Below are 27,205 nucleotides of genomic sequence, written 5' to 3'. Positions count from 1 at the left end.
TTGTGGGGAAAGAAGTCTTTCCTATTAAGTAAAACAATGTTAGCTGTAGATGTTCCTCTTCCAACTGAGTTAGTTTTTTCTGTATATGTATTTCTCTTTAGTTTTTTAAAAATCATGAATGGGTCTTGAATTTTATCAAATGCTTTTTCTCCATCAACTAATGTGATCACATGATTTTTCTTCCTTAGCATATTAACATGGTGGATTATTTATATTAATTGAATTTCAAATAGTGAACCAGCCCAGCATATATCCCTGCAATGAACCATTACTTGGTCATGGTAAACAATATTTTTTTTACATGCTGCTTGATTCTATTTACTTATATTTTATAAAGGATTTTTGCATCTACACTGATATGGGAATATTGATCTATTTTCTTTTTTTCAATTTTCCTATCAAGGCAATGGAGCTATTCAAATTATCTATTTCATACTGGGTGAGATGTTATAGTTTGTATTTTTTCAAGAAACCAGTCCATTACATCTAAGCTGTCAAATTTGTGTGTAGAGTTGTTCCTATTCCCTTGTTTTTTTCATGTCTGCAGGGCCTATGGGATGCCCTCTATTTCATTCCTGACACTGGTAATTTGTTTCTTTTAGTCCTCTGAGTCTTGCTAGCAGTGTCAATTCATTGATCTTTCTGAAAAAAACGGCTCTTTATTTCACTGATTTTTCTCTATTCTGTTTTCAATGTCACTGATTTCTGCTTTCACCTTTATTTCCTTACTTCTTCTTGCTTTGGGTAAAAAGAAAGTTTTTAAGGTTCTTGAGGTGAGAGCTTAGATTAGCAGAGACTGTTTTCTCTTTCCTAAAGTGCATTTCCCTCTCAGCACTGCTTTAGTTGTGTCCCACAAATTTCAGTAGGTTGTACTCTTATTTTCATTCAGTTCAAAATATTTTTATTGCCCTTGAGACTTCCTTTTTGACCTATGGATTATTTAGAGGTATGCTGTTTAGTTTTCAAGTGTTAAGAGATTTTCCAGTTATCTTCCTGTTACTGAGTTCAAGTTCGATTTCACTGTGGTCACAGAACACATTTTGAATATTTCAATTCTTTTAAATTTGTTGAGATTTGTTTTTATGGCCCAGTATATAGCTTATTGGTATATGTTCTGTAGGCAGTTGGAAAAGTTGGTATAATCCAGCAGTTTGATGGAGTGCCCTATAAATGTCAATTACATACTATTGGTTGATTGTATTGTTGAGTGCTTCTATATCCTTGCTGGTTTTCTGCTTACTTGTTCTATCACTTTTTGAGATACAGGTGTTGAAATCTCCAACTATAATTTTCGACTTGTCTGTTTCTCCATTCAGTTCTATCAGTTCTTGTTTCTTATAGTTTGCAGCTTGTTTGACACAAACACATTTAAGACTGCTATGTCTTCTTGATGGCTTTATCCTTTCATCATTATATAATGGTCTCCACTGCCTTTGGTAATTTTCTTTGCCCTGAGTTCTACTTTATCTGATATTATTATACCCATTCCTGCTTTCTTGGGATTAATGTTTGCATGATACTCGTATATCTTCTTCCTTCCTTTTGCTTTCAATCTTCCTATATGATTATGTTTGAAGTGAATTTCTCTTGAAGACATCACAGAGGTGGGTCATGTTTTTAATCTATTCTGCCAATATGTCTTAATTGGTATATTGAGACCACTTGTAATTAATATTGTGGGTATATTAGGGTTTAATTACCACTTTACTTTTTGTTTCCTGTTTGTTCTCTGTTTTCTTTATCCTGCTTTCCTGTGGGTTACTTGAACATTTTGGAAATTCCATTTTATCTAGTGTTTTTATCTGTTTGGATAGCTTTCTTAGTAGTTGCTCTAAGTATTCTATTACATATATATATATATATATATATATATATATATATATATATATATATATATATGTGTGTGTGTGTGTGTACATATATGTGTGTGTATTATATATATGTGTATATATGTATATTTTATATATATGTGTATATACGTCTATACATATATATGTGTATGTGTATGTGTGTATATATATACACACACATATATATACACACATATAACTAACTTTACACAGAATACTACTGTCATTTTACCCTCCCCTACTTGTAACTGTCTTAAATATTTCCTCTACGTACCTTTAGAATCACATCAGTGTTAGAATTTTTGCTGAACTGTCGAACAGAATTTAGAAAACTCAAAAGGAGAAGAAAAGTCTATTGTACTTACCCACACTTTTATACTTTGTATTGTTCTTTCCTCCTTCCTGATGTCCCAAGATTCTCTCTTTTTTTTTTTTTTTCTTTAATCATTTCCTTTCTTTTTTCAGAACTTCCTTCAGCGATTCTTTTAAGGTTAAGTATTCTGGTGACACATTCTCTTAATTTTCTTTCATCTGAGAATGTCTTGATTTCCCTTCCATTCCAGAAGGATGTTTTTACTGGATATAGGGCTTTGTGCTGACAGTTCTTTTCCTTCAGTACTTGAGAAATGTGTCATTTCCTTCTTGCTTGCATGGTTTCTGATGAGAAATTTGTCATTTGAACTGTTTCTCCCATCTATATAGAGTATCATTTCTCTTGTTCCGATTTCAGCATTTGTCTTTTTTTATAAGCTTGACTTTGAGTTAGCTTGTTATAATTTCTATGGGTTTATTTTAATATTCACTCAGCTTCTTGAATTTGTAGGTTTGTATTTTTTGCCGAATATGGAAATTTTCAGCCATTATTTCCTTAAGTACATTTTCAACCTTGTCCTCTTTCTCCCTCTCCTGAGAATCCAATGATACAAGCGTTAAATCTTTTTTGGTCCCACAGTTCCCTGAGGCTCTGTGGATTATTTCCTCAATCTATTTTCTTTTCTTTCTTTCTTTTTTTTTTGAGAATATGCCTGCCAAATATTCAACTGTGAATGACTAAATTTTGTCAGTTGTTCTCAAGTAGTTTTGATCTTCTATGAAAAAGGCAGCTAGTTCAGCTTGTAAATCTGAAAAAAGTACTTGTTTCTCCTGAAAACCACCATCTTAATGTAAGTATGCAAAAGTGGTGCTCTGTACATGTATCAATTCATCATAAAGAATACTCAAGACATATGTACACAATGATTACATTTAATAAATACTCCTTACTGCTTTACCAAAAGTATTACATGCAACTAGCGTTCAACTGCACGGCAGTGAAAAATACAATGACTGCCAGTACAGTATGATACCACTGTTTTGACTTCATGCTAAGGTATCAGCAATTTTACCAACCACTGCTTTTGTACCATCAGTGCAAATGTGAACACAGTGAATAAAACAAATCATGTTTTAGTGTTATTATGAAAACAGTTTTGACCTTGTGGACTCCCTGAAAGGGTGTTGGGGATTCCCAGGTATCCATGGACCACTCTGAAAACTGCTGATCTAATTTAAGATCTTATTTAAGTTTTACCAATAGGGAATATCAATATCTAAAGAATCTGAAGAGTATTTCAATGAAAAAGAAAAAACTACAATACAGCAACAGTAGACTATGGATATATTCTACTAGTTCCAATATTCTATTACTATACTAATATCCTTTGTTGTTCTGTAATACATAGTCCCAATAGCATTCTTTATAGTGGAATAAAATAAAATCCCAAATTATGTATTGTATTCAATTGTCATGTCTCTCTTTAGTATACTGCAAATTGGAATTCTTCAGTCTATGTCTTTAGTGACTTTGACATTTTTAAAGAGTATTGGCCAGTTATTTTGTAGACTGTTCCTCAACAGGTTTGCCTGATGCTTCATTATGATTAGATTCAGATATACCCTTCTGGCAAAATACCACAGCAGTGGTAATGTGTTCTTTCCAGATATCAGGAGGTAGATAATGTTGACTTTTCTCATTACTGGTAATGTTAATTTCGATCACTTAGCTAAGGTTGGCCAGATTTCTCCACTGTAAAGTTACACTTCATGTTTAATAAGCATCTTGCCTGAAGTTACTTTTAGACTATGTAAATATTCAAGGTACTCCTCAAACTTACAACTCATTTTAACATCCATTGATGATTCTTGTCTGAGTCAATTATATTGTGATGATGATAACGAGACAGCCAGCCTCTAAGATGATCCCCACCTTCTGGTATTCAGTCTTGTAGAATCAATCCCCTTCCCTTGTGTAATCTGCTTTTAAAAGCAACTAAATATGACAATATTAAGGGATATCACTTCTGTGGTTAGATTTCAAAAGACTGACTTCCATCTTGCCAACAAGTCCTTCTCTGTAGCTTTCTCAGCTTGTACGCTTTAATGAAGCTCACATCGCAAGAAACTGAGGGTGGCCTCCAGCCAATAACTCAAAAAGAACTAAATGCCACCAATAACCAATGAGTGAGTATGAAGTGGGTCCTTCCCCAATCAAACCTTCAGGCGAGACCCCAGACCTCAGGCTAACAACTTGATTTCAGCCTTCTGAGAGACCGTGAAGCAGAAAACCCAACTGAGCCCACAGAAACGGGAAAATAATGTGCGTTATTTTAAGCCACTAACTTTGGGGTAATTTGCTATGGAGCAATAGGTTACCTGATACAATTGCCACATGGCAGTTTTTCTAATTCTATCATTCTTTCAGCATTTATTATTTGGTTTTCTCCTGTAGTTTTGGAAAGGCTTTCTCCTTTCCTGTATCTATTTATGTATTTCAGTGTGGACTCATGGGTTTTATTTTAATGTTACAAACTTTTATCATCATTAAACTTGAAGCTTAAATTGTCCTATATTTGGCCAGTGGGAGTCCTTTCACAAAAGCTGGTTCTTGTGTCCTTTTAACGTGTCGCCATCATTCTCTGGGCCCTCATTACCTTCTGGCACAAGATGCTCCAAGAATACATTGTACCTTCCCTGCCCCCGTCCTGAAATCAGCTTTCTCTCCAAGGAGTCCTAGGTCCTTTTAGTGGAGAATGGTTAATGATTTTATTTAATGAAGAAAAGTTCTCAATTTTAATGTAGTCTAATTTATTCATCTCTTATTTTACACTATGATTAATTCCAAGCAACCCTCATTACTTTTACTGAGCTGTTTGAATGTAACTTTTTTACCATATGAATTTGTATGTTTATATTGCTTTATTAATATTCTGAGGTATTTTTCTGCATGTAAAGAGGGCAAGAGCCTGCTATTTATACCCTTTTACCGAACCTTTAGTGAGGAGAGAGGGGGAATGCCCATCCACGTGCGTTGTAATGTGCTAGGCACAATGAAGTATAAACCCTGAGGATTCCCAGGTTCCCCAAACATACAATACTGAAATTGTAGGGATCTATGGACATCCAAGTATAGATATCCAGCAAGTAGAGAACCTGGGCTCAGTGGAAAGATCAGATTAGAGATGTGCTTTTGGGAATGATCAGCCTTCCCCACTCAAGGGAAAATTCATAAAAAATGGAAAATGAAATAAAAAATAGTAGAAAACTAACACTTGAAAAATTAGGAGACATTCACCAAAACCAAGCAAATACAATAAGAGAATCAGTAGACTATGGTTCTATTCTAACAGTTTAAATATTCTGTCATAATTTATATTATTCTATAATGTTTTCTTATGCTATAATAGAATATATATATTATTTTGATTCCATTATGGCTTATGTTCTAATATGGTCCTAAAAATCATACAAGGAAAAATTTTAAGTAGAAAGGAGTTAAGAGTCACAAAGGGGACAAACAATAACTATTCCCATTTTTTGGTAGGTTCAGGCTTTACTAAGTGATATTAAAAGCAAGGTATAACTTTAATTTGATAAATAACAAGTTATGCAGACTGCTATACTAAGAGTAATTATCAACGCTAGTCCTACAAAGCTATCATTAAAATGAGCTTAAGGGAATGAAAAATTTTTAATGACCTGCCAGTTTACTATAACATACAGTTGTAAGTACTTCCTTATTTAATGAACACACAAAGATGGACCACATTATTCTGCATCTCTCTCTCAGAGAAAAATATTTTCCAAGTAGTCACACAACTACTAGGACAAGATTCTATCTTGGGGTGGTGGGTTAGCTTAGTTGGTTAGAGCGCGGCGTTCTTAACTACGAGGTTGCCAGTTCCATCCCGACACGGGCTGTGAGCTGCGCCCTCCACAACTAGATTGAAACAACTACTTGACATGGAGCTGATGGATCCTGGAAAAACATACTTAAAATAAAGTTAAAAAAAAAAAAAAAAAGCTATTAAAAAAAAAAGATTCTGTCTTCCCTAAGACCTGAATTAAATGCAAAGAGATTTTTCCTGATATGGAATCAGTTGCCCATATGATTGCCTCATTACATTGCAAGCTCCATGACAGCAAAGCAGCTTTTTCCTAGTTATTATTCAGTACATGACACATAGAAAAAACTTAAGAAATATTTTTGAATTACTACTGAAATATGCTTTAAATCTTTATTAAGTAAATCCCTTTTTGTTATTTCTTTGGAAAAATGCATTGAGTCCCAAACAACTGGTATATCATATATCAACTTGAAACACAGTCCATTTGGTAATGCATCATCTTTATGCCAACCCACAATTCTTCCAGGATGAGGCACCCAACATTTAAGAAAACTCTGAAAAGATTGAGTATTTATCCAAAAAGGTTAAGAATGATATCTGACAACGTGCTTAATACACTGTAAGCAATTAATAAAGCCAAGGATTTAGTAAGATTTCATTCCCGAAGATGAAAGATATCTCTTAAGTAGCAACAGACACATGACAAAAGCATTATTAAAGCCGAGATCTTCTAAAAACACTATTGAAAAAAACCTACTGGCCCTTTTCACCTGGCTTTATTCTAACAATTAAATTACTTTTCTTCAAATTAAGACAATTCTTTACGTAAAGTCCTAAAATCCTTCAGACATTTCCGATGTATTAAATTTCAGTAAGTACTTTAGTTCAAATTAAACATGCAATACAATAAATGTTTTTGTCAACTTCTAATGGATTTTTTTAAAGGTAAAAACTGATGGATATAGTAAATAATCTTGAAAAGTTAGCTCTGTGAATATAAACATATGTGGAAAAAAAGGAAAGTTTATTGAATACAAAAAAAAACATGAAATAACATTTATGCGCTAGGCACTGTTGGAGACTTTACATACATTATCTCATTTATCCTCCAAACAATCTTCTGGAGAAACGGGGGTGTGAAAGTCAAGCGGCTTACACAAGGTCACACAGCTGATAGTAGCAGAGACCAAATTTGAACTCAAGATAATGTAATTCCCATATTATTCTTACCAATAGTATATAGCGAGCGACACCCTTTCTATATTATACAAGATATAGTATATAGTAAGTTATTTAAGCCAATTTATTCTCATCTCAGAACACTTAAATTCAGGTGGTTTGTCACTACCAACTCACACTAGCTAGCAATTTAAAATGTGTTGTTGTTGTTCATATATCTAAAAAAGTAGTCACAATCACAGAAACATGACAATAAGGGGGTATGAAATGGGTGGAGACAGCTGAGTAGAGGAGTAAAGAGATGGAAAATATAAAATACTATTATGTGGAAATCATCCAACTTTTTGTAGGGAGCAATAATAATTTGGTACTATATCTTAATTTAAAAACACAAAAATCTAAAAACAAAACAGAAAATTCTATAGGCATAGCATTTTCAATAATAATAATAATAATAATAATAGAGAAAAATCTCGCAACAGAAGAAATAAAGTCATAGCAGTGGAACAATTCTAGATGATAGTTAAGAGACCATTTTGACTATGGTCACAGGAAATAACTGAAGCAGAGAGAACGCGTAGGTTACTAAAATGGAGAAGGTCAAGGAATACTAAAGCAAGGATGTACCTAACGACTTAGTGCTGGTTCTGGAATCTAGTGGGAAAATGTGACACAGGTACTTAAATTTCGAATGAAAACTAGAGCATCTGCAAAGATATTAGATGATAGCAATAAGAAGAAATAAAGGAAGATGCAGTCAGAAGGAAATGACTTTGAAGGAGAATTAATACATAATATGAACTATTAGGAGTCAGCAAACTATAGCCCCAGGCCAAATCAGGCCTACCACCTCTTGGGGGGTGGGGGTGGGGGTGGGGGGGGTGGCGGTGGGTGTGTATGTGACTTCTTTTAAATTGAGATATAACTGACACATAACGTTGTATTAGTTTCAGTACAGCATAATGATTTGATATTTTTATGTATTGCAAAGTGACAATAACTCCAGTTAACATCTGTTAACATACAGCTATAATATAAAACTTTTTCCTTGATGAAAACTTTAAGACCCACTCTTTGCAACTTTCAAATATGCAATACAGTATTAACTACAGTTAAACCAAGTTGTGCATCACATACTCATGATTTATTTTATAACTAGAAGTTTGTACCTTTTCACCACCTTCACCCACTTCGCCTACCCCCCACCACATGCCTCTGGCAACACCAATCTACTCTCTGTATCTCTGAGTTCAGTTTTGGGGGGCTTTTTTGCTTGTTTTTATAGATTCCAGATATACATAAGATTATACAGTTTTTCTCTTTCTCTATGCTTATTTCACTTAGCATAATGCCCTCAAGGTCTATCCATGTTGTTGCTGATGGCAAGATTTCCTTCTGATAGCTGATTATACACACACACACACACACACACAATTTTCTTCATCTATCCATCCTTCCATTCATCAATGGACACTTAGGTTGCTTCCACGTCTTGGCTATTGAAAATAATGCTGCAATGAACATGAAGTGTGCATTTCTTTTTGAGTTAGGGTTCTCCTTCAGGTAATAGTTGTTTCCTTCAGATAAATACCCAGAAGTGCAACTGCTGAATCATAAGTCAGTTCTATTTTTAATTTTTTGAGGAAACTCCATACCGTTTTCCATAGTGGCTGCACCAATTTACGTTTCCATCAACAGTACATGAGGGTTCCCTTTTCTCCACATCCCTGCCAACACTTGTTATTTCTTCTCTTTTTGATAATAGCCATTCTCACAGGTGTGAGGTGGTATCTCATTGTGGTTTTGATTGGCCTCTCCCTGATTAGTGATGTTGAGCATCTTTTCATGTATCTGATAGCCATCTGTATATATTCTTTGGAAATATATCTCTTCAGAGACTCTGCCCTTTAATCTGATTTTTTTTTTTTTTTTTTCTATTGAGTTATACCACTTCTTTGTAAATTTTGGATATTAGCCCCTGATACATGATTCGCAAACATTTTCTCCCATTTTGTAGGTTTCCTTTCATTTTGTTGATGGCTCCCTTTGCTGTGCAGAAGTTTTTTAGTTTGGTGTAATTTTACTTGTTTATTTTGCTTTTGCTGCCTTTGCTTTTGGTGTCAAATCCAGAAAATCATCACCAAGACCGATGCCAAGGAGCTTACCACTTATGTTTTCTTCTAGTTTTATGGCTTTAGGTCTTACATTCAAGTTCTTAATCCATTTGAGTTGATTTCTGTATATGGTGTAAGATAGTAGTCCAATTTCATTCTTTTGCATTCTGTGGCTGTCTAGTTTTCCCAACACCACTTATTGAATAGACTGTCCCCTTCTCCACTGTACATTCTGTGTTTCTTTGACGTAAATTAATGACTATATCTGCATGGGTTTATTTCTGGGCTCTCTATTCTGTTCCATAGATCTATCTGTCTGTCTGTATACTAATACCATACTGTTTTGATTACCATAGCTTTGTTAAGGGGTTTTTAAGTAAGATTTTTATTAATCTATAACTAACATACAATATTGTATTAGTTTCAGGTGTACACCATAGTTATTCAACGCTTATATATCTAAAGACGTGATCACCATAAGTCCAGCAACCATCTGACACTATACTATGTTATCACAATATTTTTTACTATATTTCCCATGCTTTACACTACGTCCTCATGACTTGTTTTATACCTGGAAATGTGAACCTCTTATTCCCTTTCACCCCCCGCTTTTCAATTCTTCAATTACAGTTCACATTCAGTATTATTTTATATTAATTTCAGGTGTACAGCGTAGTGGTTAAACATTTGTATGATTTAAGAAGTGATCCCCCTGACTAGTCTAGTACTTACCGGGCACTATATATATAGTTATTACCATGCTATTCACTATATTCCCTATGCTTTACTTTATATCCCCATAACTATTTTGTAACTACCAATTTGTACTTCTTAATCCTTTCCCCTTTACACCCACACCCTCAATCCCACCTCCTTTCGGCAACCATTAGAATGTCCTTTGTATCTATGAGATTGTTTCTGTTTTGTTTATTTTGTTCTTTAGATTCCACATATAGGGGTAATCGCATTGCATCTTTCTCTCTATATATACTGCACTCAGCATAATACCATTGAGGTCCATCCATGCCATCACAGATGGCAAAAACCCATTCTCGTCCATGGCTGAGCAATATTCTACTGTATGTATGTACCACCTCCTCTTCATCCATTCTTCCACTGACAGGCACCCAGGCTGCCTCCACATCTTGGTCATTGTAAACAATGCTGCAACAAACATATGGATGCATACATCCCCTCAAGGTAGCGCTTGGGGTTTCTTCGAATAAATACCCAGAAGTGGGATTATGGGTCCTTCTTTGTCTTTTGTTATAGCCTTTGTTTTAAAGTCTGTTTTGTCTGGTATAAGTACTGCTACCTCAGCTTTTTTTGTTTCATTTTCATGAACTATCTTTTTCCACCCCTTTACTTTTAGTCTGTGTGTGTGTGTGTCTTTCAATTGGAAGTGAGTCTCTTACAAACAGCATATGAAGCGTTTTGTTTTCTTATCGATTCAGCCACCCTAACTTTTGATGGGAGCATTTAATCAATTACATTCTAAGTAATTGTTGATCAATATGTATTTATTGTCATTTCCTTATTTGTATTTTTGACCTTTTTCTTTTTCTTAAAGAAGTCCCTCTAACATTCCTTGTAATACTGGTTTGGTGGTGATGAGCTCCTTTAGCTTTTTGTTGTCTGGGAAGCTCTTTATCTGTCCTTCAATTTTAAATGAATTATATGTTTGCTGGGTAATCTTGGTTGTAGGTCCTTGCTTTTCATTACTTTAAATATTTCATGCCAATCCCTTCTGGTCTGCCAAGTTTCTGTTGAGAAATCAGCTGAAAGTCTTATGGGAGCTCCCTTGTGGGTAGCTAATTGCTTTTCTCTTGATGTTTTTATGAGTCTATGTTTAACCTTTGGCATTTTAGTTATGATGTGCCATGGTGTAGGCCTCTTTGGGTTCATCCTATTTGGGACTCTGTGCTTCCTAGGCTTGTATGTCTATCTCCTTTGCCAGGTTAGGGAAGTCCTCTGTCCTTATTTCTTCAAACAGGTTTTCAATTCTTTGCTCTCTCTTTTCTCCTTCTGGTATCCCTATGATAAGAACGTTGGTATATTTGATGTTGTCCCAGAGGCCCTGTTAAGGGTGTTTTTAATAGCTTTATTGACATATACTTTATATACATACAATTCATCCATCTAAAGCAGGGGTGTCCAAACTTTTTTCAACGTTTTTTACCAAGGGCCATATGCGGTAAAATACACAAAGAGCCGGGCCACTCACTCGAGGCGAAGTACGTATTGCCTCACCTGGTTTATTTAAGTAAACTAAATATATTTTTGGAATTTGCTGTGGGCCAATTAACAATGGATTGCAGACTGCAGTTGGCCCACGGGCCACAGTTTTGATACCCCTGATCTAAAGTATATAATTCAATTTTTTTTGGAGCATTCACAGAGATGTGTATTCGTTATCACAATCAAATTTAGAGCATTTTCATCACCCCAAAAAGAAAGCCCGCATCTATTGGCAGTTACTCCCCATCTCCCTGCCTCACCCCTACTCTAGAGAACCAGTACTCTACTTTCTGTATCTAAAAAGTTGCCCATTCTGGATATTACATATAAATAAATGGAATCACACAGTATGTGTTTCTTTGTAACTGGCTTCTTTCACTTAGCAGAATATTTTCAAGGTTCACCTATGCAGTAGCAAGAACCAATATTTCATTTCTTTTAATTGCCAAATAATATTTCCTTGTATGGATATACCATATTTTATCTATCTGTTCACCTGTCAATGGACATTTGGACTGTTTCCATTTTTCTGGTTATTATAAATAATGCTGTTATAAACATTCATGTACAAATTTTTCATTTCATTTCTGTGAGTATACATTACTTAGGGATAGAATTATTAGGTCATATGCTAACTCTACATTTAACATTTGTGAATTGTTTTCTAAAGCAACTACACTTACATTCCCACCAGCAATGTTATGAGAGTTCCGATTTCTCCAAATCCTCACGAACACTTACCTGGTCTTTTTGGTAATAGCCATGCTAGTGGGTATGAAGTGGCATCTCATGTGGTTTTGATTTGCATTTCCTTAATGACTAATGATGTTGAACATCTTTTCTAATGTGCTTACTAAACATCTGTTTATCTTCTCTGGAAAAATGTCTACTCAGATCCTTTACTCATTTTTCAGTTGGGTGATTTTTTGTTACTGAGTCGTAAGAATTCTTTATATATTCTGGATAGAAGTCTGTTACCAGATCTATGATTTGCAAAAATATTCTCCCCTTTTATGGGTTGTCTTTTCATTTTCTTGGTGTCTTTGGAAGCAAAAAAGTAGTTAATTTGGGTGATGTTCAATTTTTTTCTTTTATGGTTTGTGCTTTTAGAAACAATTCGCCACCTGTGTTTATAACTAAGTTTTACTGGAACACAGCCTGCTTGTCTGTTTATGTATTGTCTATAGCTGATTCAAGCTACAATGCCAGAGTTGAGCAGTTGCAAAGACTGGCCCACAAAGCTTAAAATATTATCTTGCCCTTTAAAGAAAAAGTTTTCCAACTCCTGATCTAACACAATGCCAACAACTCCCACCTACCCCTAACTTAAAAAGAACAGCCTTCCTTCACTTGAAGGGTCTGCAAGGCAGATGATATCCTTCGGAAAAAAGCAAAATTTTAGTTATGGTAAACTAGGTACAGAAAACATTTTTGTGAAGAGGCTGACAATATGGGGTGATAGCTATGTATCTATCGGTGAGGGAAGAGGTACAACGTAACCTCAGAAGCCAGACACAATTTTAGTGCATACCATCCCATGAGAGTACCAAATAAAATATTATTCACAGCACCAAATAAAATATTGAAGACATTGTGTTTACAATTATAAGACCTAGCCTCTGGTAGGCTAGGGCCAGTTTATAAGAATTTAGCTACCTTGGAGTAAGGTGGTCAAAAGGTACAAATTTCCAGTTATAAGATAAATAAGTACTAGGAATGTAATGTGCAACACGGTAACTATAGTTAACACTGTTGTATGTTATATAGGAAAGTTGTCAACAGAGAAAATTCTAAGCATTCTCATCACAAGAAAATTATTTTTCTTTTTATTGTCTCTATAAGAGATGATGGATGTTAGCTCAACCTACTGTGGTAATCAAACCATCCTGTTGTATGCCTTAAACTTACTGACGTATGTCAACTATTTCTTAATAAAACGGGGGGACAAAAAGAATTTGATCTTTTTTCTGGTATTCAAGAAACATGAAAACTACAATGAAACCTTAGGAAAAAACCTGCTTATGAGACTTGCAAGAGAATTTTTCCTCTCTAATAAAAAGACATTTGAAAAAGTGCTCCCTACTCTCCTTCAGCCAGACATTGGTATATAACATTGTGGTGACTCACTCCTGATATGAGCTTTAAAGTACACTGGACCTATGTCCTTGATGAAACTGATGATCAAATGAAACACCATGTAACTCTCTGGCTTTGGCCTTTTCATTTTGTGAAAAGTTTATTCCTTAGTACTAGACCACTTTTAGCTGGGTGGGTATTCTGTTACTTGTAGCCCAAAACATTCATATATTTTCTACTTTGTTAGCCGTACAGAATTCAGAATGAAGTATCATGAAACCTGTATCTTCCAAAAAGACTACATACTAGTTTTTAGTAGTTTCATATTCAAAAATTTAAACAGCATTTTGCACTTTATCAAGTATCTTAGGTAATTACCTTTCCCAATACCAACAAGAACTCTGAATTAGGCAGTCTTGTGGTCATTTTACAGACATAGACATATAAATATTCAGGTTATTCCAATATAGGTCTTCCCATCTACATCCCATACTTGTTCCACTGCATCATATTGTCTCATAATACAAAAAAAAAAATTCATTGAAAGCAACAAAATCAACAAAATAAGTATTCTTTCAGCACTTACTTGTCTGGAATTATAGACTCTATTCAATGAGCAACGTAACTAGAATGAACAATGAAGTGTTCAAATAACTGCTCCATGTTAAGTTCAAATTGGGCGATCAAGGGGACCAAAAGAAACCTAGCACCTTGTAACAGCTCCTACTGTAGACTCCTACCTGTGGCTTCTTTTATGGAATAAATCCATCGCATATTCAGTGTTCCTCTTTTCCTGCTGCGTTCTATTTTTCCCACCATTATTGTCTTTTCCAAAGGACCCTGCATTCTCAAGATGTGCCTGAAGTAGGGCAGCTTCAGTTTTGTCATTTTTGCCTCCAGCAATAATGATAAATATAACTCAGATGCACCTCTGCTGGCTTCCCAAGCCAGCTGGACAAGAGGCTACTTACCCATTCACCATTTACATTTGCATGCCATGAAAGACTACAATTGGAACTGGCTTTACAAAGATGAGTAAAATGCATCCCGACAGTTTAGGAGAAAAGGCAATTAAACACAATGAAATATAGGATGCACTGTAATGAATGCCACTTACAATGGCCATTAATTGCCTGGGGGATTGGGGAAGTTTTCCCAGAATGCCACTGGAATGGCATCGTGATGTTTCCCAGACAGAAAGGGGAAGAACACTGCAGATAGAAGTAAAAGTAGATACAAAGGCACCAATAAGTGAAAAAGGACGCGACATCTGAGAACCTCGTAGTCTGACTTGGATTACAGCGTAAGGATGGCCAGAAATAAGGATCAGAACATGAGTGCCACACAAAGGGGTTTAAATTTTTAATTCTAGAAGATGTAACATGACTTTTAAATTATGCAGTGACACTAGACTTCCTTTTCAGAAGAAAAATTCTGGTGGCAACATGGAGGACAGAATGGAGGAGGAAGAAACTGGAGGCAAAAAGAATAAAGCATCAAGCTATAGAAATAGTACACATGAGAAATACATGCACTGCAACTATGCCAGTGGGAATGGGGATGAAGAAAAGCTGACTCAAAAGGCATGTGGGGACCTAAAGGAGAGGACGTGTTTCCTATAACATGCTACTATGTTCCTGAAAAAACTTCATGTTCTGAGAACTTAAAAACGTTACAAATAACAAGCCTTAAGAGCTGGAAGCAGACACTCAAAACCTATGTAACTCTGTAACCAGAGTACTAACAAAACCAACAAAAATCCTAATAACCACATTAACATATAGATGTGTTCAAAAACTAGTAAGGATGGGACTTTTTCAAGATACAATGAAAGTAACAGAAAAAAGTATAAAGAACATTTCAAGCTAAGTTATAGAAACAAAATATGCACAAATATCTGGGGAAATTGTGCAATAAATTCTTCCAACACAGATACATGGCCAAATTGCGTCAAGAGGAAGGAAGACTGGGCTGTATGAATAGTATACAGTACCGCATTCTTTAGCTCACTGCTTTCAGCTGTGTTAGTGCATTTTGGATTCTGCTGGCACTACTCTGGCACAAAGCATTAATGCGCGTATGCTGGAAACGTTGTAAGTACAGAGGGTGCCAAAAAAATGTATACACATTTTAAGAAAGGAAAAAATGTATTAAAATTGTAATACTCAATATATTCCGATAACAAAAGATGAATACAAGTCAAGTTTGACTTCTGCAATTACAAGAGGTGCTCAAAGTGGTTACCATCAGTGTCCAGACATTTCTGATTACGGTGAACTACTGCTTGAGCGATGCTGACCAAAGTGTCCGCTTGTGTACATGTTTTTGGCACCCCCAGTATACTTTCCTCTTTATCAATAGTATGTGAGCCAGACTGGAATGGCTCAAAAGTCCATCAAGTCAGTGACTGAGCCTCCCACCCCCAATCAGGCAGGCCATGTTCCTGTATTACACTCTTTTAGTACAGACTGCAACAGATGACTGTTTAAAACGTAGGTAGTCTTAAGGGGAGAAAAAGGTATACTAGGTTTCCAGATAGGCGTGAATGGACAGAAAGGGTTTCCATTAAGAAATACTAGAAAATAATGAAGCACGAATAAGATGACGATAATGAAAGTGGTTTTAGTTAGGTTCAGTTTGGTGTCTTACAGATATCCTTATTTAAATAAATATCCAATAAGCAGTTAGATCCATGGATTAGAGAATGACATGGGCTGAAAATATGAATCATCACTACGTAGGAAATGAAACTTTGAGAATAAACAAAGAATTCATGTATTCACTCATTCAACAAATATTTATTGATTCTTGTAACATGCAGGGGCCTACAGTGGCAGCAGAGTCACATGAGAGTAAAGAACAAGACAGCCAAGATGCCCTCTCTCAGGGAGCTCACATTAAATCATGGGAAGACAGAAAGCAATCAAACACCTACGAAACTAATTAATCATGTGCTACAAAGAAAGCACGAAGGGTACACAGGAACATGGCCTAACCTGGTGTAGGGGTGGGAGACTCAGTCACTTACTTGAAGGACTTTTGAGGCTTTTCAACATAGCCTATGCAAAAGGCTCTGATGGTAGAATAAGCAGAAGAATAAGCATAGCATACAATACAGAATAAAATGTAACAAGGCCAAGTGCCTAAGTATAGGGAGAAAACATGTGGAAGAAGCTGAAGTAAACAACAGATAGAACCTATGGTGTCTACATTAAGGATTTTTAGTGTTATAATATACGGAATCTTATATGGGAAAGTGATACAATCATATTCAAAAGGACCCTGGACCAAACCCAGATGAGAGGCTAGCAACAAAGATTAAAAATTGTTAGAAAGGTAGAATGGCAACTAGCAGAAAATGTCACAGAAGCCAAAAGAGGAAAGAATTTCAAAGAGTTCCCAACAAGGTCCAACATTACAAAGAAGTAAGAAGAATGAAGAACCAAATAAATTTAATGCGTATCTGCTGGATTTCCAGATGCACTCTCTATTATCACCACAATCTGTGGTATTGTTATTCCCACTTTACAATGTACTAAATAAAGTAAGGTCTAGAGTTTACGGTATTTGTTCCCAGTCACATAGCTAATAAATGGCAGAACCAGAATCTCAATTCAAATCTTTCCAATTCCAAATCTCACGCTGGTAATTAAAAGACTACTGCCCACATATCACACAACAGTATTAACTATAGTTACCATAATAAGGTTAAGTGTCAATAATAGACAGATGCATAGTCATTTCTAATCCAGTGCAATCCAACAGAAATTTCTGCAGTGATGGAAATGTTGCTTGTGGCATCACACTCAGGAGGATATGAAAGAAAATCATCCCTGAAACTAGACAGATTAAGAAAGAATAAATTTGGGGTGGCCAGTTAGCTCAGTTGGTTAGAGCTCAGTGCTCTTAACAACAAGGTTGCGGGTTCGATTCCCACGTGGGTCACTGTGAGCTAAGCCCTCCACAACTAAACAATTACTTGACTTGGAGCTGATGGGTCCTGGAAAAACACAATAAAAAAAAAAGAAAAAGAAAAAAAAAAAGAATAAAGTGTTCATAGATAACTCTTATAATGCCAATGGTAAAGGTTTGATACTTTTTTATAGGTTGTTATGCTTCACTCTTTTGTACCTAGGTTTAAAATGCATACCTAATTCTAACATACAAATAAAAACTGAATACTCTGTATTGTTTACAAAAGATAAGAGAGACCTGGCTAGAACATGGGTGAATTTAATAATGCTACCAGAAAAACAAGTCCAAGTGACATTTAATTTACAGAAATGTGTTTTGGGATAGCAATAGGGCTAGTAACATGGCCCTCTTCAGGATACTCTTAAGAAAGTGCTGTCACTAACAAAACAAAGCTCTGAGGAAGGAACCTATAAAAACCTACGACTTGTTGAATTATTAGTGTTAATTTTAAAGGATTCTCTTAGAAATCTTCAAATGTTTTAAATAGTTTTATAGTACAAAACTATGAAAACCAAAGACAAACCCAGAAACATATATTAATCACATTTCATTTCAAAATTTTGTTCATGTGCCAGATCTATATACATTAGCTACAATTGAACTGTCAAACTCATGACCACAAAGAAAGTATGGGAGTCCAAGGAGAAAATTCAGAAAGTGAGACAGTGGATGTGGGCTGTTAAAGAAAAGGTTTATTTGGAAAGGCAAGTAAGGAAGAATTTTTAATCTGGCAAGCTTGAAATAAAATAGATGCTTTATCCACTATACTTGAGAGGTCGTTTTCTCTTTTTAATTTAAGAAACTGCTATCCATGTAGTTAATGCTTAATAAGGTGATAAGTGGAAAAAAGAAGTACAAAAAATGTTCTGGTAAAATATTATTTTCCCTAAGAATTTCATAAGAATACTGTCATAGCTCAGAACCTTGTTAAAGTGCCAGCTTCAATTATGAAACTGCTACCTGATTAGAAAAATTACGCTGAATTGTTTTTGACTCAAATGTTTACATTTGAAATACAGTTAAAAACCTTAGATAAAACTGATAGTAATGAGTAAAATGGAGCATGTTATTAAAATCTCTTTAAATCTGACCTCTGTAATCTTTTTAATAAGAACTAAATTATAAAAAGGTTAATAAATCCATACACTGGCAGAGGTTTAAACGAAAAAAAAAACAAAAGGTGGGGGAGGAATCTCCCTCTTGGAAGAACATACAAGAAAGTCAGCAGTGAACAACACAAGGGAAAGGGGTAACCAGGAAAGATTTACTTTCCATTGTATACCTTTCAGTATGATTTGAATTTTTAAGCAAATGTATTAATAGTGACTTTAAAACTTTTTTTAAAAGTTTAAGAATATCAATCTACAACTAGATGTTTCCCTTACATAAAACCTGAACGCAGAAAATGGTTCCTTTTAGACCTATGTAACTTGATCAGAAGTTACTAAAGCAAAGACTGACAAAGCAGTGAGCTCTTTTCTGGTTTAAACTCATTTCCCGGATTCATTTCCTCTAGGTCAGTGACCCACTGTTGCCCTCTCCAGGGTTCACCTACTATTTAGTATTTACTTAATAGCCTTTTAACTGCCTATCAAATCCCCCAAAATGCTATTATAATCCTTTGTCATACTCCTCACCCTCAATCTCAACTTTAGCAAACAATCTTGCCTCAAACTACCTCAAGTCACTGAGATGATTTAGAACACCTGATATGAACACCATTATTAAGACATCTGTTGTCATGGCCTACTCGCCTCACCCTGATTCCTCCCCGCTTGAGAAGGCCCCCCTTTCCTTTTATCCCTCTTCTTTATACCACTTCTAGGGCTCAGCCCATTATCCTCTTTCTTACAGCTCCCTCTCCTGGCTTCTCTTCTGACTCTAAAGGATACATCGCCTATCCTAAAAAGAACTTACCCCAACTGTAAGCCACTTTTCTTTGTCCTTTTTTTCCCCATAAATATCTCAAAAAGGAAATGACACTCACTGCCTCCACTCTCACAGCACTTACTCCTTTATTGCCCTCTCCTAGGCAATCTACACATTCATTCACACATTCCTTCTTCAAACACTACTTACTATCTACTATAAACCAAGCATTTGGAATACAACACCAAAAAAGACAAAGCCAAGGCCTCTGCATTCTCAAAGTTTGCATTCCCTTGAAATCTTATTTTCATTACCCAGGACTTAATCGAGTTACTGTCTTTAAAGATTATGACCTCTAGGCCTTCATTTTTATCTCCTTCTCTCTCACATTAATGGATGAGAAAACTCTCTTTCTCTCTAAGGAGTCATATTCCCTCCTACCTCTTTGGGGACCCTCAAACTATCAACAATTCTACCTTTTCTCTTTGAATCTTCAACTGCATCCTCCTTCCCAGCTTATTCCCTTAACCACCAAATACATTCTTCCTCAAACCTAAATTCTCTAGCTTTCATCAAAGCTTCAAAAAACAGTTATACTCAATGTCTGGCTCCCCACTTATTCCTCACCTCACTGTATCCTGGCTTCTCCTTGCTATCAGTACAAAATGGTGTTTTTTGTACTGTCAGAGTCACCAAAACTCTCTTGATCTCTCCAAAAGGCACTTAAGTTCTCCTCTTTCCTGATCTCTGCAACATTTTGACACTGTTCAGACGCCTTCAAATCTGACATCACTCTGCTAATTTTCCAACTATCCCTCCAGCTATTTATTCTCAGAAGGCCTTCATGGGTTCCTCATCCTCTACCTCCCTCTTAAACACAATATTCCTTACAGGGTTTGCCCTCTTCTCATTTTATACTTTCTCTACAGGATTTCATCCAGTCTCATGGCTTCAATTACTACCTAATACAAATAAATACACAGTGTTCAAATCTTTAATCCAAGCCGAGATTTTTTGTCTGAGCTCCAGATATAGATAGTCAATTACGTTTTGGCCATATCCACCTACGTGACTCATGACTACTTTAAATTCAAAATAGAAATCATCACCCTCCAATATCTCATTTTTCTGTATCTTCTAGGCAGACAATGTGCATTTCTAACAAGTACCAGGTGATGCTGCTGCTGACGGTTCAGGATCAACACTGAGAATCACTGCTCAAACATGTTGTCTCTTCCCACATCCAGGCTATCAAGTTCCTTCTGCCATCTCCTATGCCATGATATCTATGCAGCAGGCACTATTAATATTTCACAGCACCCTATCCTATTGAACTTAGAATCCTGCAACATAGCATTCCTAACATTAATTACCAAATGATAAGAAAAGACTAACGATAAACAACAGTCATCACAGTAAACTGGAAGTTTCTTGAGGACCGGACAGGTTTCCCATGTATCCCTAGAACTGAATCTTACCCAAGTAGGTGGCTCAATAAATATTTGCTGAACGGATGGCACTATCATTTATCCAGTCACCCAAGTCAATAGCAGTGGCAGGATTCATCCCTTTTCTTCCCCATAATCCAAAAGTCACCAAGTCGGTGAGGATTTCATACCTCCTCTCCATAAGTACCCTTACTACATTCTTTCAAATCCGTATTTTTGATATGAATTACTGTAATATTCTTAATTGGTCCTCATGTCTAGATTCATCTATCCTTTTTAACTATCCACATGGCCATCAAATTGATCTCTCTAAAAAAGTACAGTAGTCCTCCTTTATCCGCATGTCACTTTCCATGGTTTCCGTTTCATGCTACTACAGTCCAAAAATATTAAATGCAAAAATTCCAGAAAAACAATTCATAAGTTTTAAATTGGACACAGTTGCCGTTCCAAGTAGCGTGATGCAATCTCCCACTGCCTGGCTCAGTCCCACTCCCTCCTGCCCGAGACATGAACCATCTCTTTGTCTGGAGTACCCACAGGGTACATACTACCCTCCCATTAGTCCCTCAGTAGGTATCTTGGTTATCAGATCAAGAGAGAAAGACCACATTCGCATAACTTTTACTACAGTATATTATGATTGTTCTATTTTATTATTATTGTGGTTAATCTCTTACTGTGCCTAATGTATAAATTAAACTTTATCATAGGTATGTATGTGTAGGAAAAAACACAGTACATATACATACGTAGGCTTCAGTGCTATCTGAGGTTTCAGGGATCCACTGGGGGTCGTAGAAGGTATCCCCCTCGGATACAGGGAAGACTACAGTAAATAAGACAATGTCGGTTTCCTGCTTAAAAAAAAAGGTTCCCAATGGCTTTAGGAAAAAGAATATAAACTCCTTCATAGGGCATGCAAACCCTTCTACGATCTTGACTCAATCTACCTGACCACACTTTCTCTCCCTTCCACCCTAACCCCCTACTCTCCAGCCATGCTGACCTGGCTTGTATATCTCATGCCTCGGTGGCTTTAAAAATAAAGCTCTCATCTAGAGTGCCTTTCCCATCGGCTAAATACTCATCCTTTTAAGACTCAGCTCAGACACTATTCCCTCCAGGGAAGCTTTCTTTGAGTGACATCTCCCTGCCCCAACCCCATTCCAGTTTGGATTAAGCCTCTCCCCTGACATGTGCTCTTACAGCACCCATGTTAGTTTGTTAATAGCACATATCACACTGCAAAATAGTTTACCCCACTTGATAAGTTCCTTGGAAATTACAATTACATCTGTCTTGTCTGTACAGTCAGTGCTAGATATATTGAGATGCTCAACTAAAATTTAATACATTCCTTGCTATTCTCCAAACATTGGCTCTCAAGATACAGCATATCAGAATTACCTGGAAGCCCTATAAAATCTAGACTGCTTGGCCTCCTTCCCAGTTTTGGATTCTGCTGGTCTAGGGTGGGATCTAACAAGCGCCCAGATGCTGCTGCTGCTGCTGCTGCTGGCAGTCTAGGAAGACCATTCTGAGTATCAGTGTTCCAACTATATGGTCTCTTCCTATCACCAGATTGAAAAAGTCTTTTCCTAGCTGCTTCCAACTCTGCCTACTGAGAGCCTAGTAAACTTTTTAGACCCAGCTCAATTATCACGTCATTCATAAAATTATCCCTAACCCCAGATGAAACTCATCTTGCTCTTCCCTCAATTTCTATTGGGCTTTGTGCATAATATTCACATGATAACTCATGCTAACTTTTTTCACACCTATTCGCATTTGTCTTATGTTCTCTACTTAAACGAAAGTAGGAAACCAGCCTCAATCATTTTAATATCTTCCACAACTGAGGACAGTAACCAGTGAACAACAGATAAAATCACAAGTATTTGTTGATATGAATGAATCCCTGTTGCTTGCCCAGATTCCGGGCCCAGTCTGTGTGACTGGCTTAATCTTCCTGGCACAAGCTGACTGCCTTACAGCCTTGCACTTTTGTTTGCCTTACTACCTATGACAGATGTCTGATCCACCTACACTGGTCTGTCACTCTTGTTGATGATCTACCCTTAATCAATTTCTTTACCTTATACTCTGATCCTTTTAAATTTTCTCATTCACTATGGGACATAATGAGTGGAAAAATTTTTTCCTCGTGACTGATACGAATTATAATTCTGCTGGCCATTAAGACAGGTTGCTTTTTATTTTTATTTTTAAGTAGCCTTTCTTTGTCACAGAATCTGAACTAGAATATGAACTAGAATTGGGTACAACTCCAAGTGCAGTTAATGTAAACAGCAATAAATGTGTTTTAAGTTCTATTTACAGATTCTGGAGATAATTTTAATAAAAAGTTTAAAAATACAAAGCTATAAGGTCATTTATAAAATTTAAGGTTGCCCTAAGTAACGAAATTGAAAAGAATAGCTAACTACTTATGCCCTACATTCACATAAGCATCCAGAGCAAAATCCGTATTACCTATTCCAATAAAAACATAAAAAAAGACTGGTCATATTTCTAAATTATACTAAGCACATAGTAAAAACTATTTCTGATACATGAAAAGTTAACTAGGTTTCTAAAAATCCCCTTACAAAATTTACTCCTTCAAAAATTACTGAGACTGTTTTCAATCATACCGACCTAAACATTCTACTATTATTTTATTCTTTTCCCATTCTTCTTACTGTCAGTAACACTGATGTACTCTATCTAAAACTATACATGCCAATCTAGATAAATAATTGTGAAGACATCTATTTATTTCAATAACATCTACTTTATTTTATCAAAGACAACTGACCATTAGTGATTTGGGGCAAATTCCTAGGAGTTCAGTACTCAGTGTTTTATATTCATATACAGTCACCATCCCACCTGGATACTCAACAGTTTCAAACTCAAATAGAAGTGAAGGGAGGGAAAGATTTACCGCTCAGGAAAAAAAAAAGTAAACTACTTTTAAGATAGCAACTAAAATTAATACCTGTCGGAAAAGATTCTTGAGAGCTTCAATCCAATCTTAGAAGCCTTTTTACTTTCCCCTTACTCAACTTAATCAGCGAAATTCATAAATTAATTCATAAATTAAATTCTGTTGACAAAAATGTAAATATGTTCATGATACCCAGTAAGAGTTATTTTCCAAAGGGAGTGAAAATTTCCAGAACTGCATGCTCAATTAACTAGACAAATGAACCAGATCACGCCAAAACCCAATTTATTTAAGTTAACCGATATCCCATATGGCAGACTTGAGCTACAGATACTTGGTCTTGATACTTTCAAACCACTGCTATATTCAGCAGACGAAAATAATCCTAAAGTTGGGAAGCAACTGTCACAACATATTATGTAGGTCCTGAGATAGTATTGAGAAGACGAAAGAAAGAAGAGCCAAGTAAATCAGAAAATAAATATGAAAAGGAAACCAGAAAGAAGAGAGAAATAATGACTTGGAAGAAAACAATATCGTATGATCAATCTTAAAATATTTTTTAAAGATAAGGAAACACTGAGTACTGGGAAGATAAATTTAAGAACTAAAAGAGGATTTCCCAATTCAGTCTGTAACTCAAAAATAAAGGGGTGGAGGGTGCTGGGGGAACACACTACAGGAATGAAAACCTATTTGGAAACTAGATCATTCTGCTATGTATTATACAAACAACAAAAGGCTAGATCATTGTTCCTCAAAATTTTACTGTTTATAAACAGGTAAACATTCACTGCAATGGACAAAGAAAGATCTTTAAGATTTTAACTTTCAAATATGATACCTGTATGAAGAAGTTGTATTAAAACACTAAAATGCAATTCATAAATACATAAGATTATGCCCACAAAGACTGTACTGGGAGTGACTGATCTAAGCTGTTTTCTGTAATCGTCTGAAAAACCCTAAATTTTGTGACTTTGGAGTACAAAGTTGTCTCTGACCTGCCTCCCAAGGTGGAAGAGAAAAACTTCCTCTACATCTCAAAATCATTAATCACTTATTAGGTCTGCTCCTAATTTGGATTTTAAGTACACTAATAAGTGCATTTAATCATTTCCCCTGTATTTTAAGTAAAAGCTGACTTACTTGAATACAAATGTAAATAATTTCATTTTCTTCCCTCACACTCCCACCAAATTGGGTTTAAATTCCAATCAACAGAATTTCTCTCTTCACTAACCCACAACTCTATTTCGAAATAACTAAATTCTACATCCAGGGTAAAATACAATTAAAAGGTGCAAGAAAGTACCCAACATCTAACAGTCTAAAAATCTTTTGACACTTGTTTAAAGATTTATCAAATCACATGTTCGAATCTCTGATACATATGGAAAAGCACTGCTAACCTTTTCTACCCTGTACACAATTCTAGATTACAAAAGGAAACTACACCGGCCACCGCGGAGCGAGAGGACCGGTAACAGGCTAAAAGGGCGTCGTTGATTTCTTGGCTACAGTGACAGAGGCGGGAGACACACCCCTAGCGTCGGTTTTAAACACTACAGCACTGAATTCTACCTAGGGATTACTGTGAGGGTAAGGAAAGACAAATTTAAATCGCCATGATTCAAAAACAACCATAAGAAAGGGACTTACGAAGGTAACAAAGAAAACGACAAACGCTTGCCAGTAAGAAAGCATGAAAAAAACAGGCATCGTCTTTTACCAAAGACCGAATTAGACTATGTTTTCAGGAATATACACCTTGGACATTTCCGGTTCGCCAGTGCAGAGAGAAAAGCAGCAGCGAGGGAAACCCCATAAGGGTGCAAACTGCAGCGAAATAAACACTAACAGGAGAGGAGGGAAGTGGCAGGATTCCTGCCAAGACTCATTGCTTGAAAATGGGGTGTGAGTGGGAGAAAGAGCAAGCAGCTCAAGAGAGAAAGTGGGTCTTACATAAAGAACCATTTATCACACATTATTCCCGTAGGATTTCGGAATATCCCCGAACTTGAGAGAGACTGGGGTTGAAAGGGGGCTCCACACGGAGGGTCCGAAAGAAGTAATGCGGGGGGCGGGGAAGGGGACAGCAGCAGGCGAGGGCGGGGGGTGGGGGGTTGAGGCAGAAGCGGAATCCCGGCGGCCGCGGGGGAGGGGGCGGAGGAACGCCCCGCAGAGGCCCGGGGGCGGGCGCGGGGGCCCCGCCGTCCTGTCAAGCGAGCCGCCCGCCGCCCCCGCTCGGCGCCAACGCTCCCCGGCTGCTGAAGGCTCTCTCGGACCCGCCGCGGCACCAGCCCGGCCGGCTGTCTCGAATTTTCTACCGGGGGAAGCCGACCGGGGGCGTCGGGGCTCGCCCCCGCCCCCGCCCCTGGAAGCGGCAGGCGAGGGAGGGCTGGTGCATTGGGGAAGCAAAGGTCTCACCATTTTGCTCGGCTGTCGACGGCTCGCTTGGGCGGAGAAGAGTGTCGGCGCTCAGACGGGCTCCCGCAGGAAGCGACGGCGGCGGCCCAGCTGCGCTCAACTGAGGCTGTTGCGGCCCTCGGGACGCCCGCGGGGGAGGGGATGCGGGCTGGGGGAGGGGAAGCGGCGCCGCGGGGCCCGCACCGGCCGGATGACTGGGCACGCGGGATCGGGCGGGGGAAAAGAGAAATTAAGGTCGAGATTCAGAGATCGAGAAAGCGGGAGGAGAGACGGCGAGAAGGGGAAGAGGCAGAAAGGAAGGGGAGAGGGGAGAGAGGAGGGCCAGGCGGGTCAGGGGCTGCAGCCTCGCGCTCGCGCTCTCTCCGGAGCCGTGACGGACTCACTGCAGTGGCTCGCGCTGACCCGCAACCTCAAGGCACGAAAAAGGGGGAGGGCGGGAGAGGGAGGGGAAAGCGGAGCGCAGCGGGGCGGAGGGCGGGGGCGCGCGGAGCCGGCGGCGGAGGCGGGGCTTCCGTAAGCGCCGCACATCCGGGAACCCGCGCGCGGCCCGGCGGCGGCGGCCGCGGCGCTCTGGCGAGCTCTGGTTGGGGAGCGCGGAGCGCGCCGACCACGTTCGCCCCCCGCCGGCCGCTCCTTGCGTGCGGTGCAGGGGGGAGGGCAGGGGCGGGGGCGCGGACGTCGGTGACGTCGCGTGGTGGAGCCCTTCCTGTCATGTGGCTGGAGGCGGGCGGGAGGAAAGGCAGGGCCAGGAGGGGAAGGAGGAAATGCGAGGGTGCCCATGGAGGGAGGAAATGCAAGGGGTTCGTGAGCCGGGGGCGGAGGGGGACTTGAGCCCGGGAGTGAGAGTCTCGGGATGTGGGGGCGGGTAGGGGGGTTGGTGGAGCAGATGAGCCGCCTTAAGGTGTCT

The 27,205-nt window shown here is 37.7% G+C and overlaps 1 protein-coding gene across 1 annotated transcript in view; it reads right to left on the bottom strand.

Annotated features, from left to right (window-relative positions):
• Positions 1-26,733, bottom strand: part of PPP3R1 (protein phosphatase 3 regulatory subunit B, alpha) — a 64,701-nt gene extending 37,968 nt beyond the window's left edge. The window contains exon 1 of the mRNA XM_019718240.3: positions 26,299-26,733. Within this exon, the coding sequence (XP_019573799.1) occupies positions 26,299-26,301 (3 nt within the window). The 5' untranslated portion in view covers positions 26,302-26,733. The remainder of the gene's footprint in view (positions 1-26,298) is intronic.
• Between the last annotated feature and the right edge of the window lie 472 nt (positions 26,734-27,205).

Source organism: Rhinolophus sinicus, chromosome 2 (genome assembly GCF_057876585.1).
Source record: "Rhinolophus sinicus isolate RSI-liver-muscle chromosome 2, RSI-T2T, whole genome shotgun sequence".
Taxonomy (NCBI): Eukaryota; Metazoa; Chordata; class Mammalia; order Chiroptera; family Rhinolophidae; genus Rhinolophus; species Rhinolophus sinicus.
The sequence above is the reverse complement of the archived record's forward strand: the minus strand, read 5'-3'. Positions and strand labels throughout refer to the sequence as shown.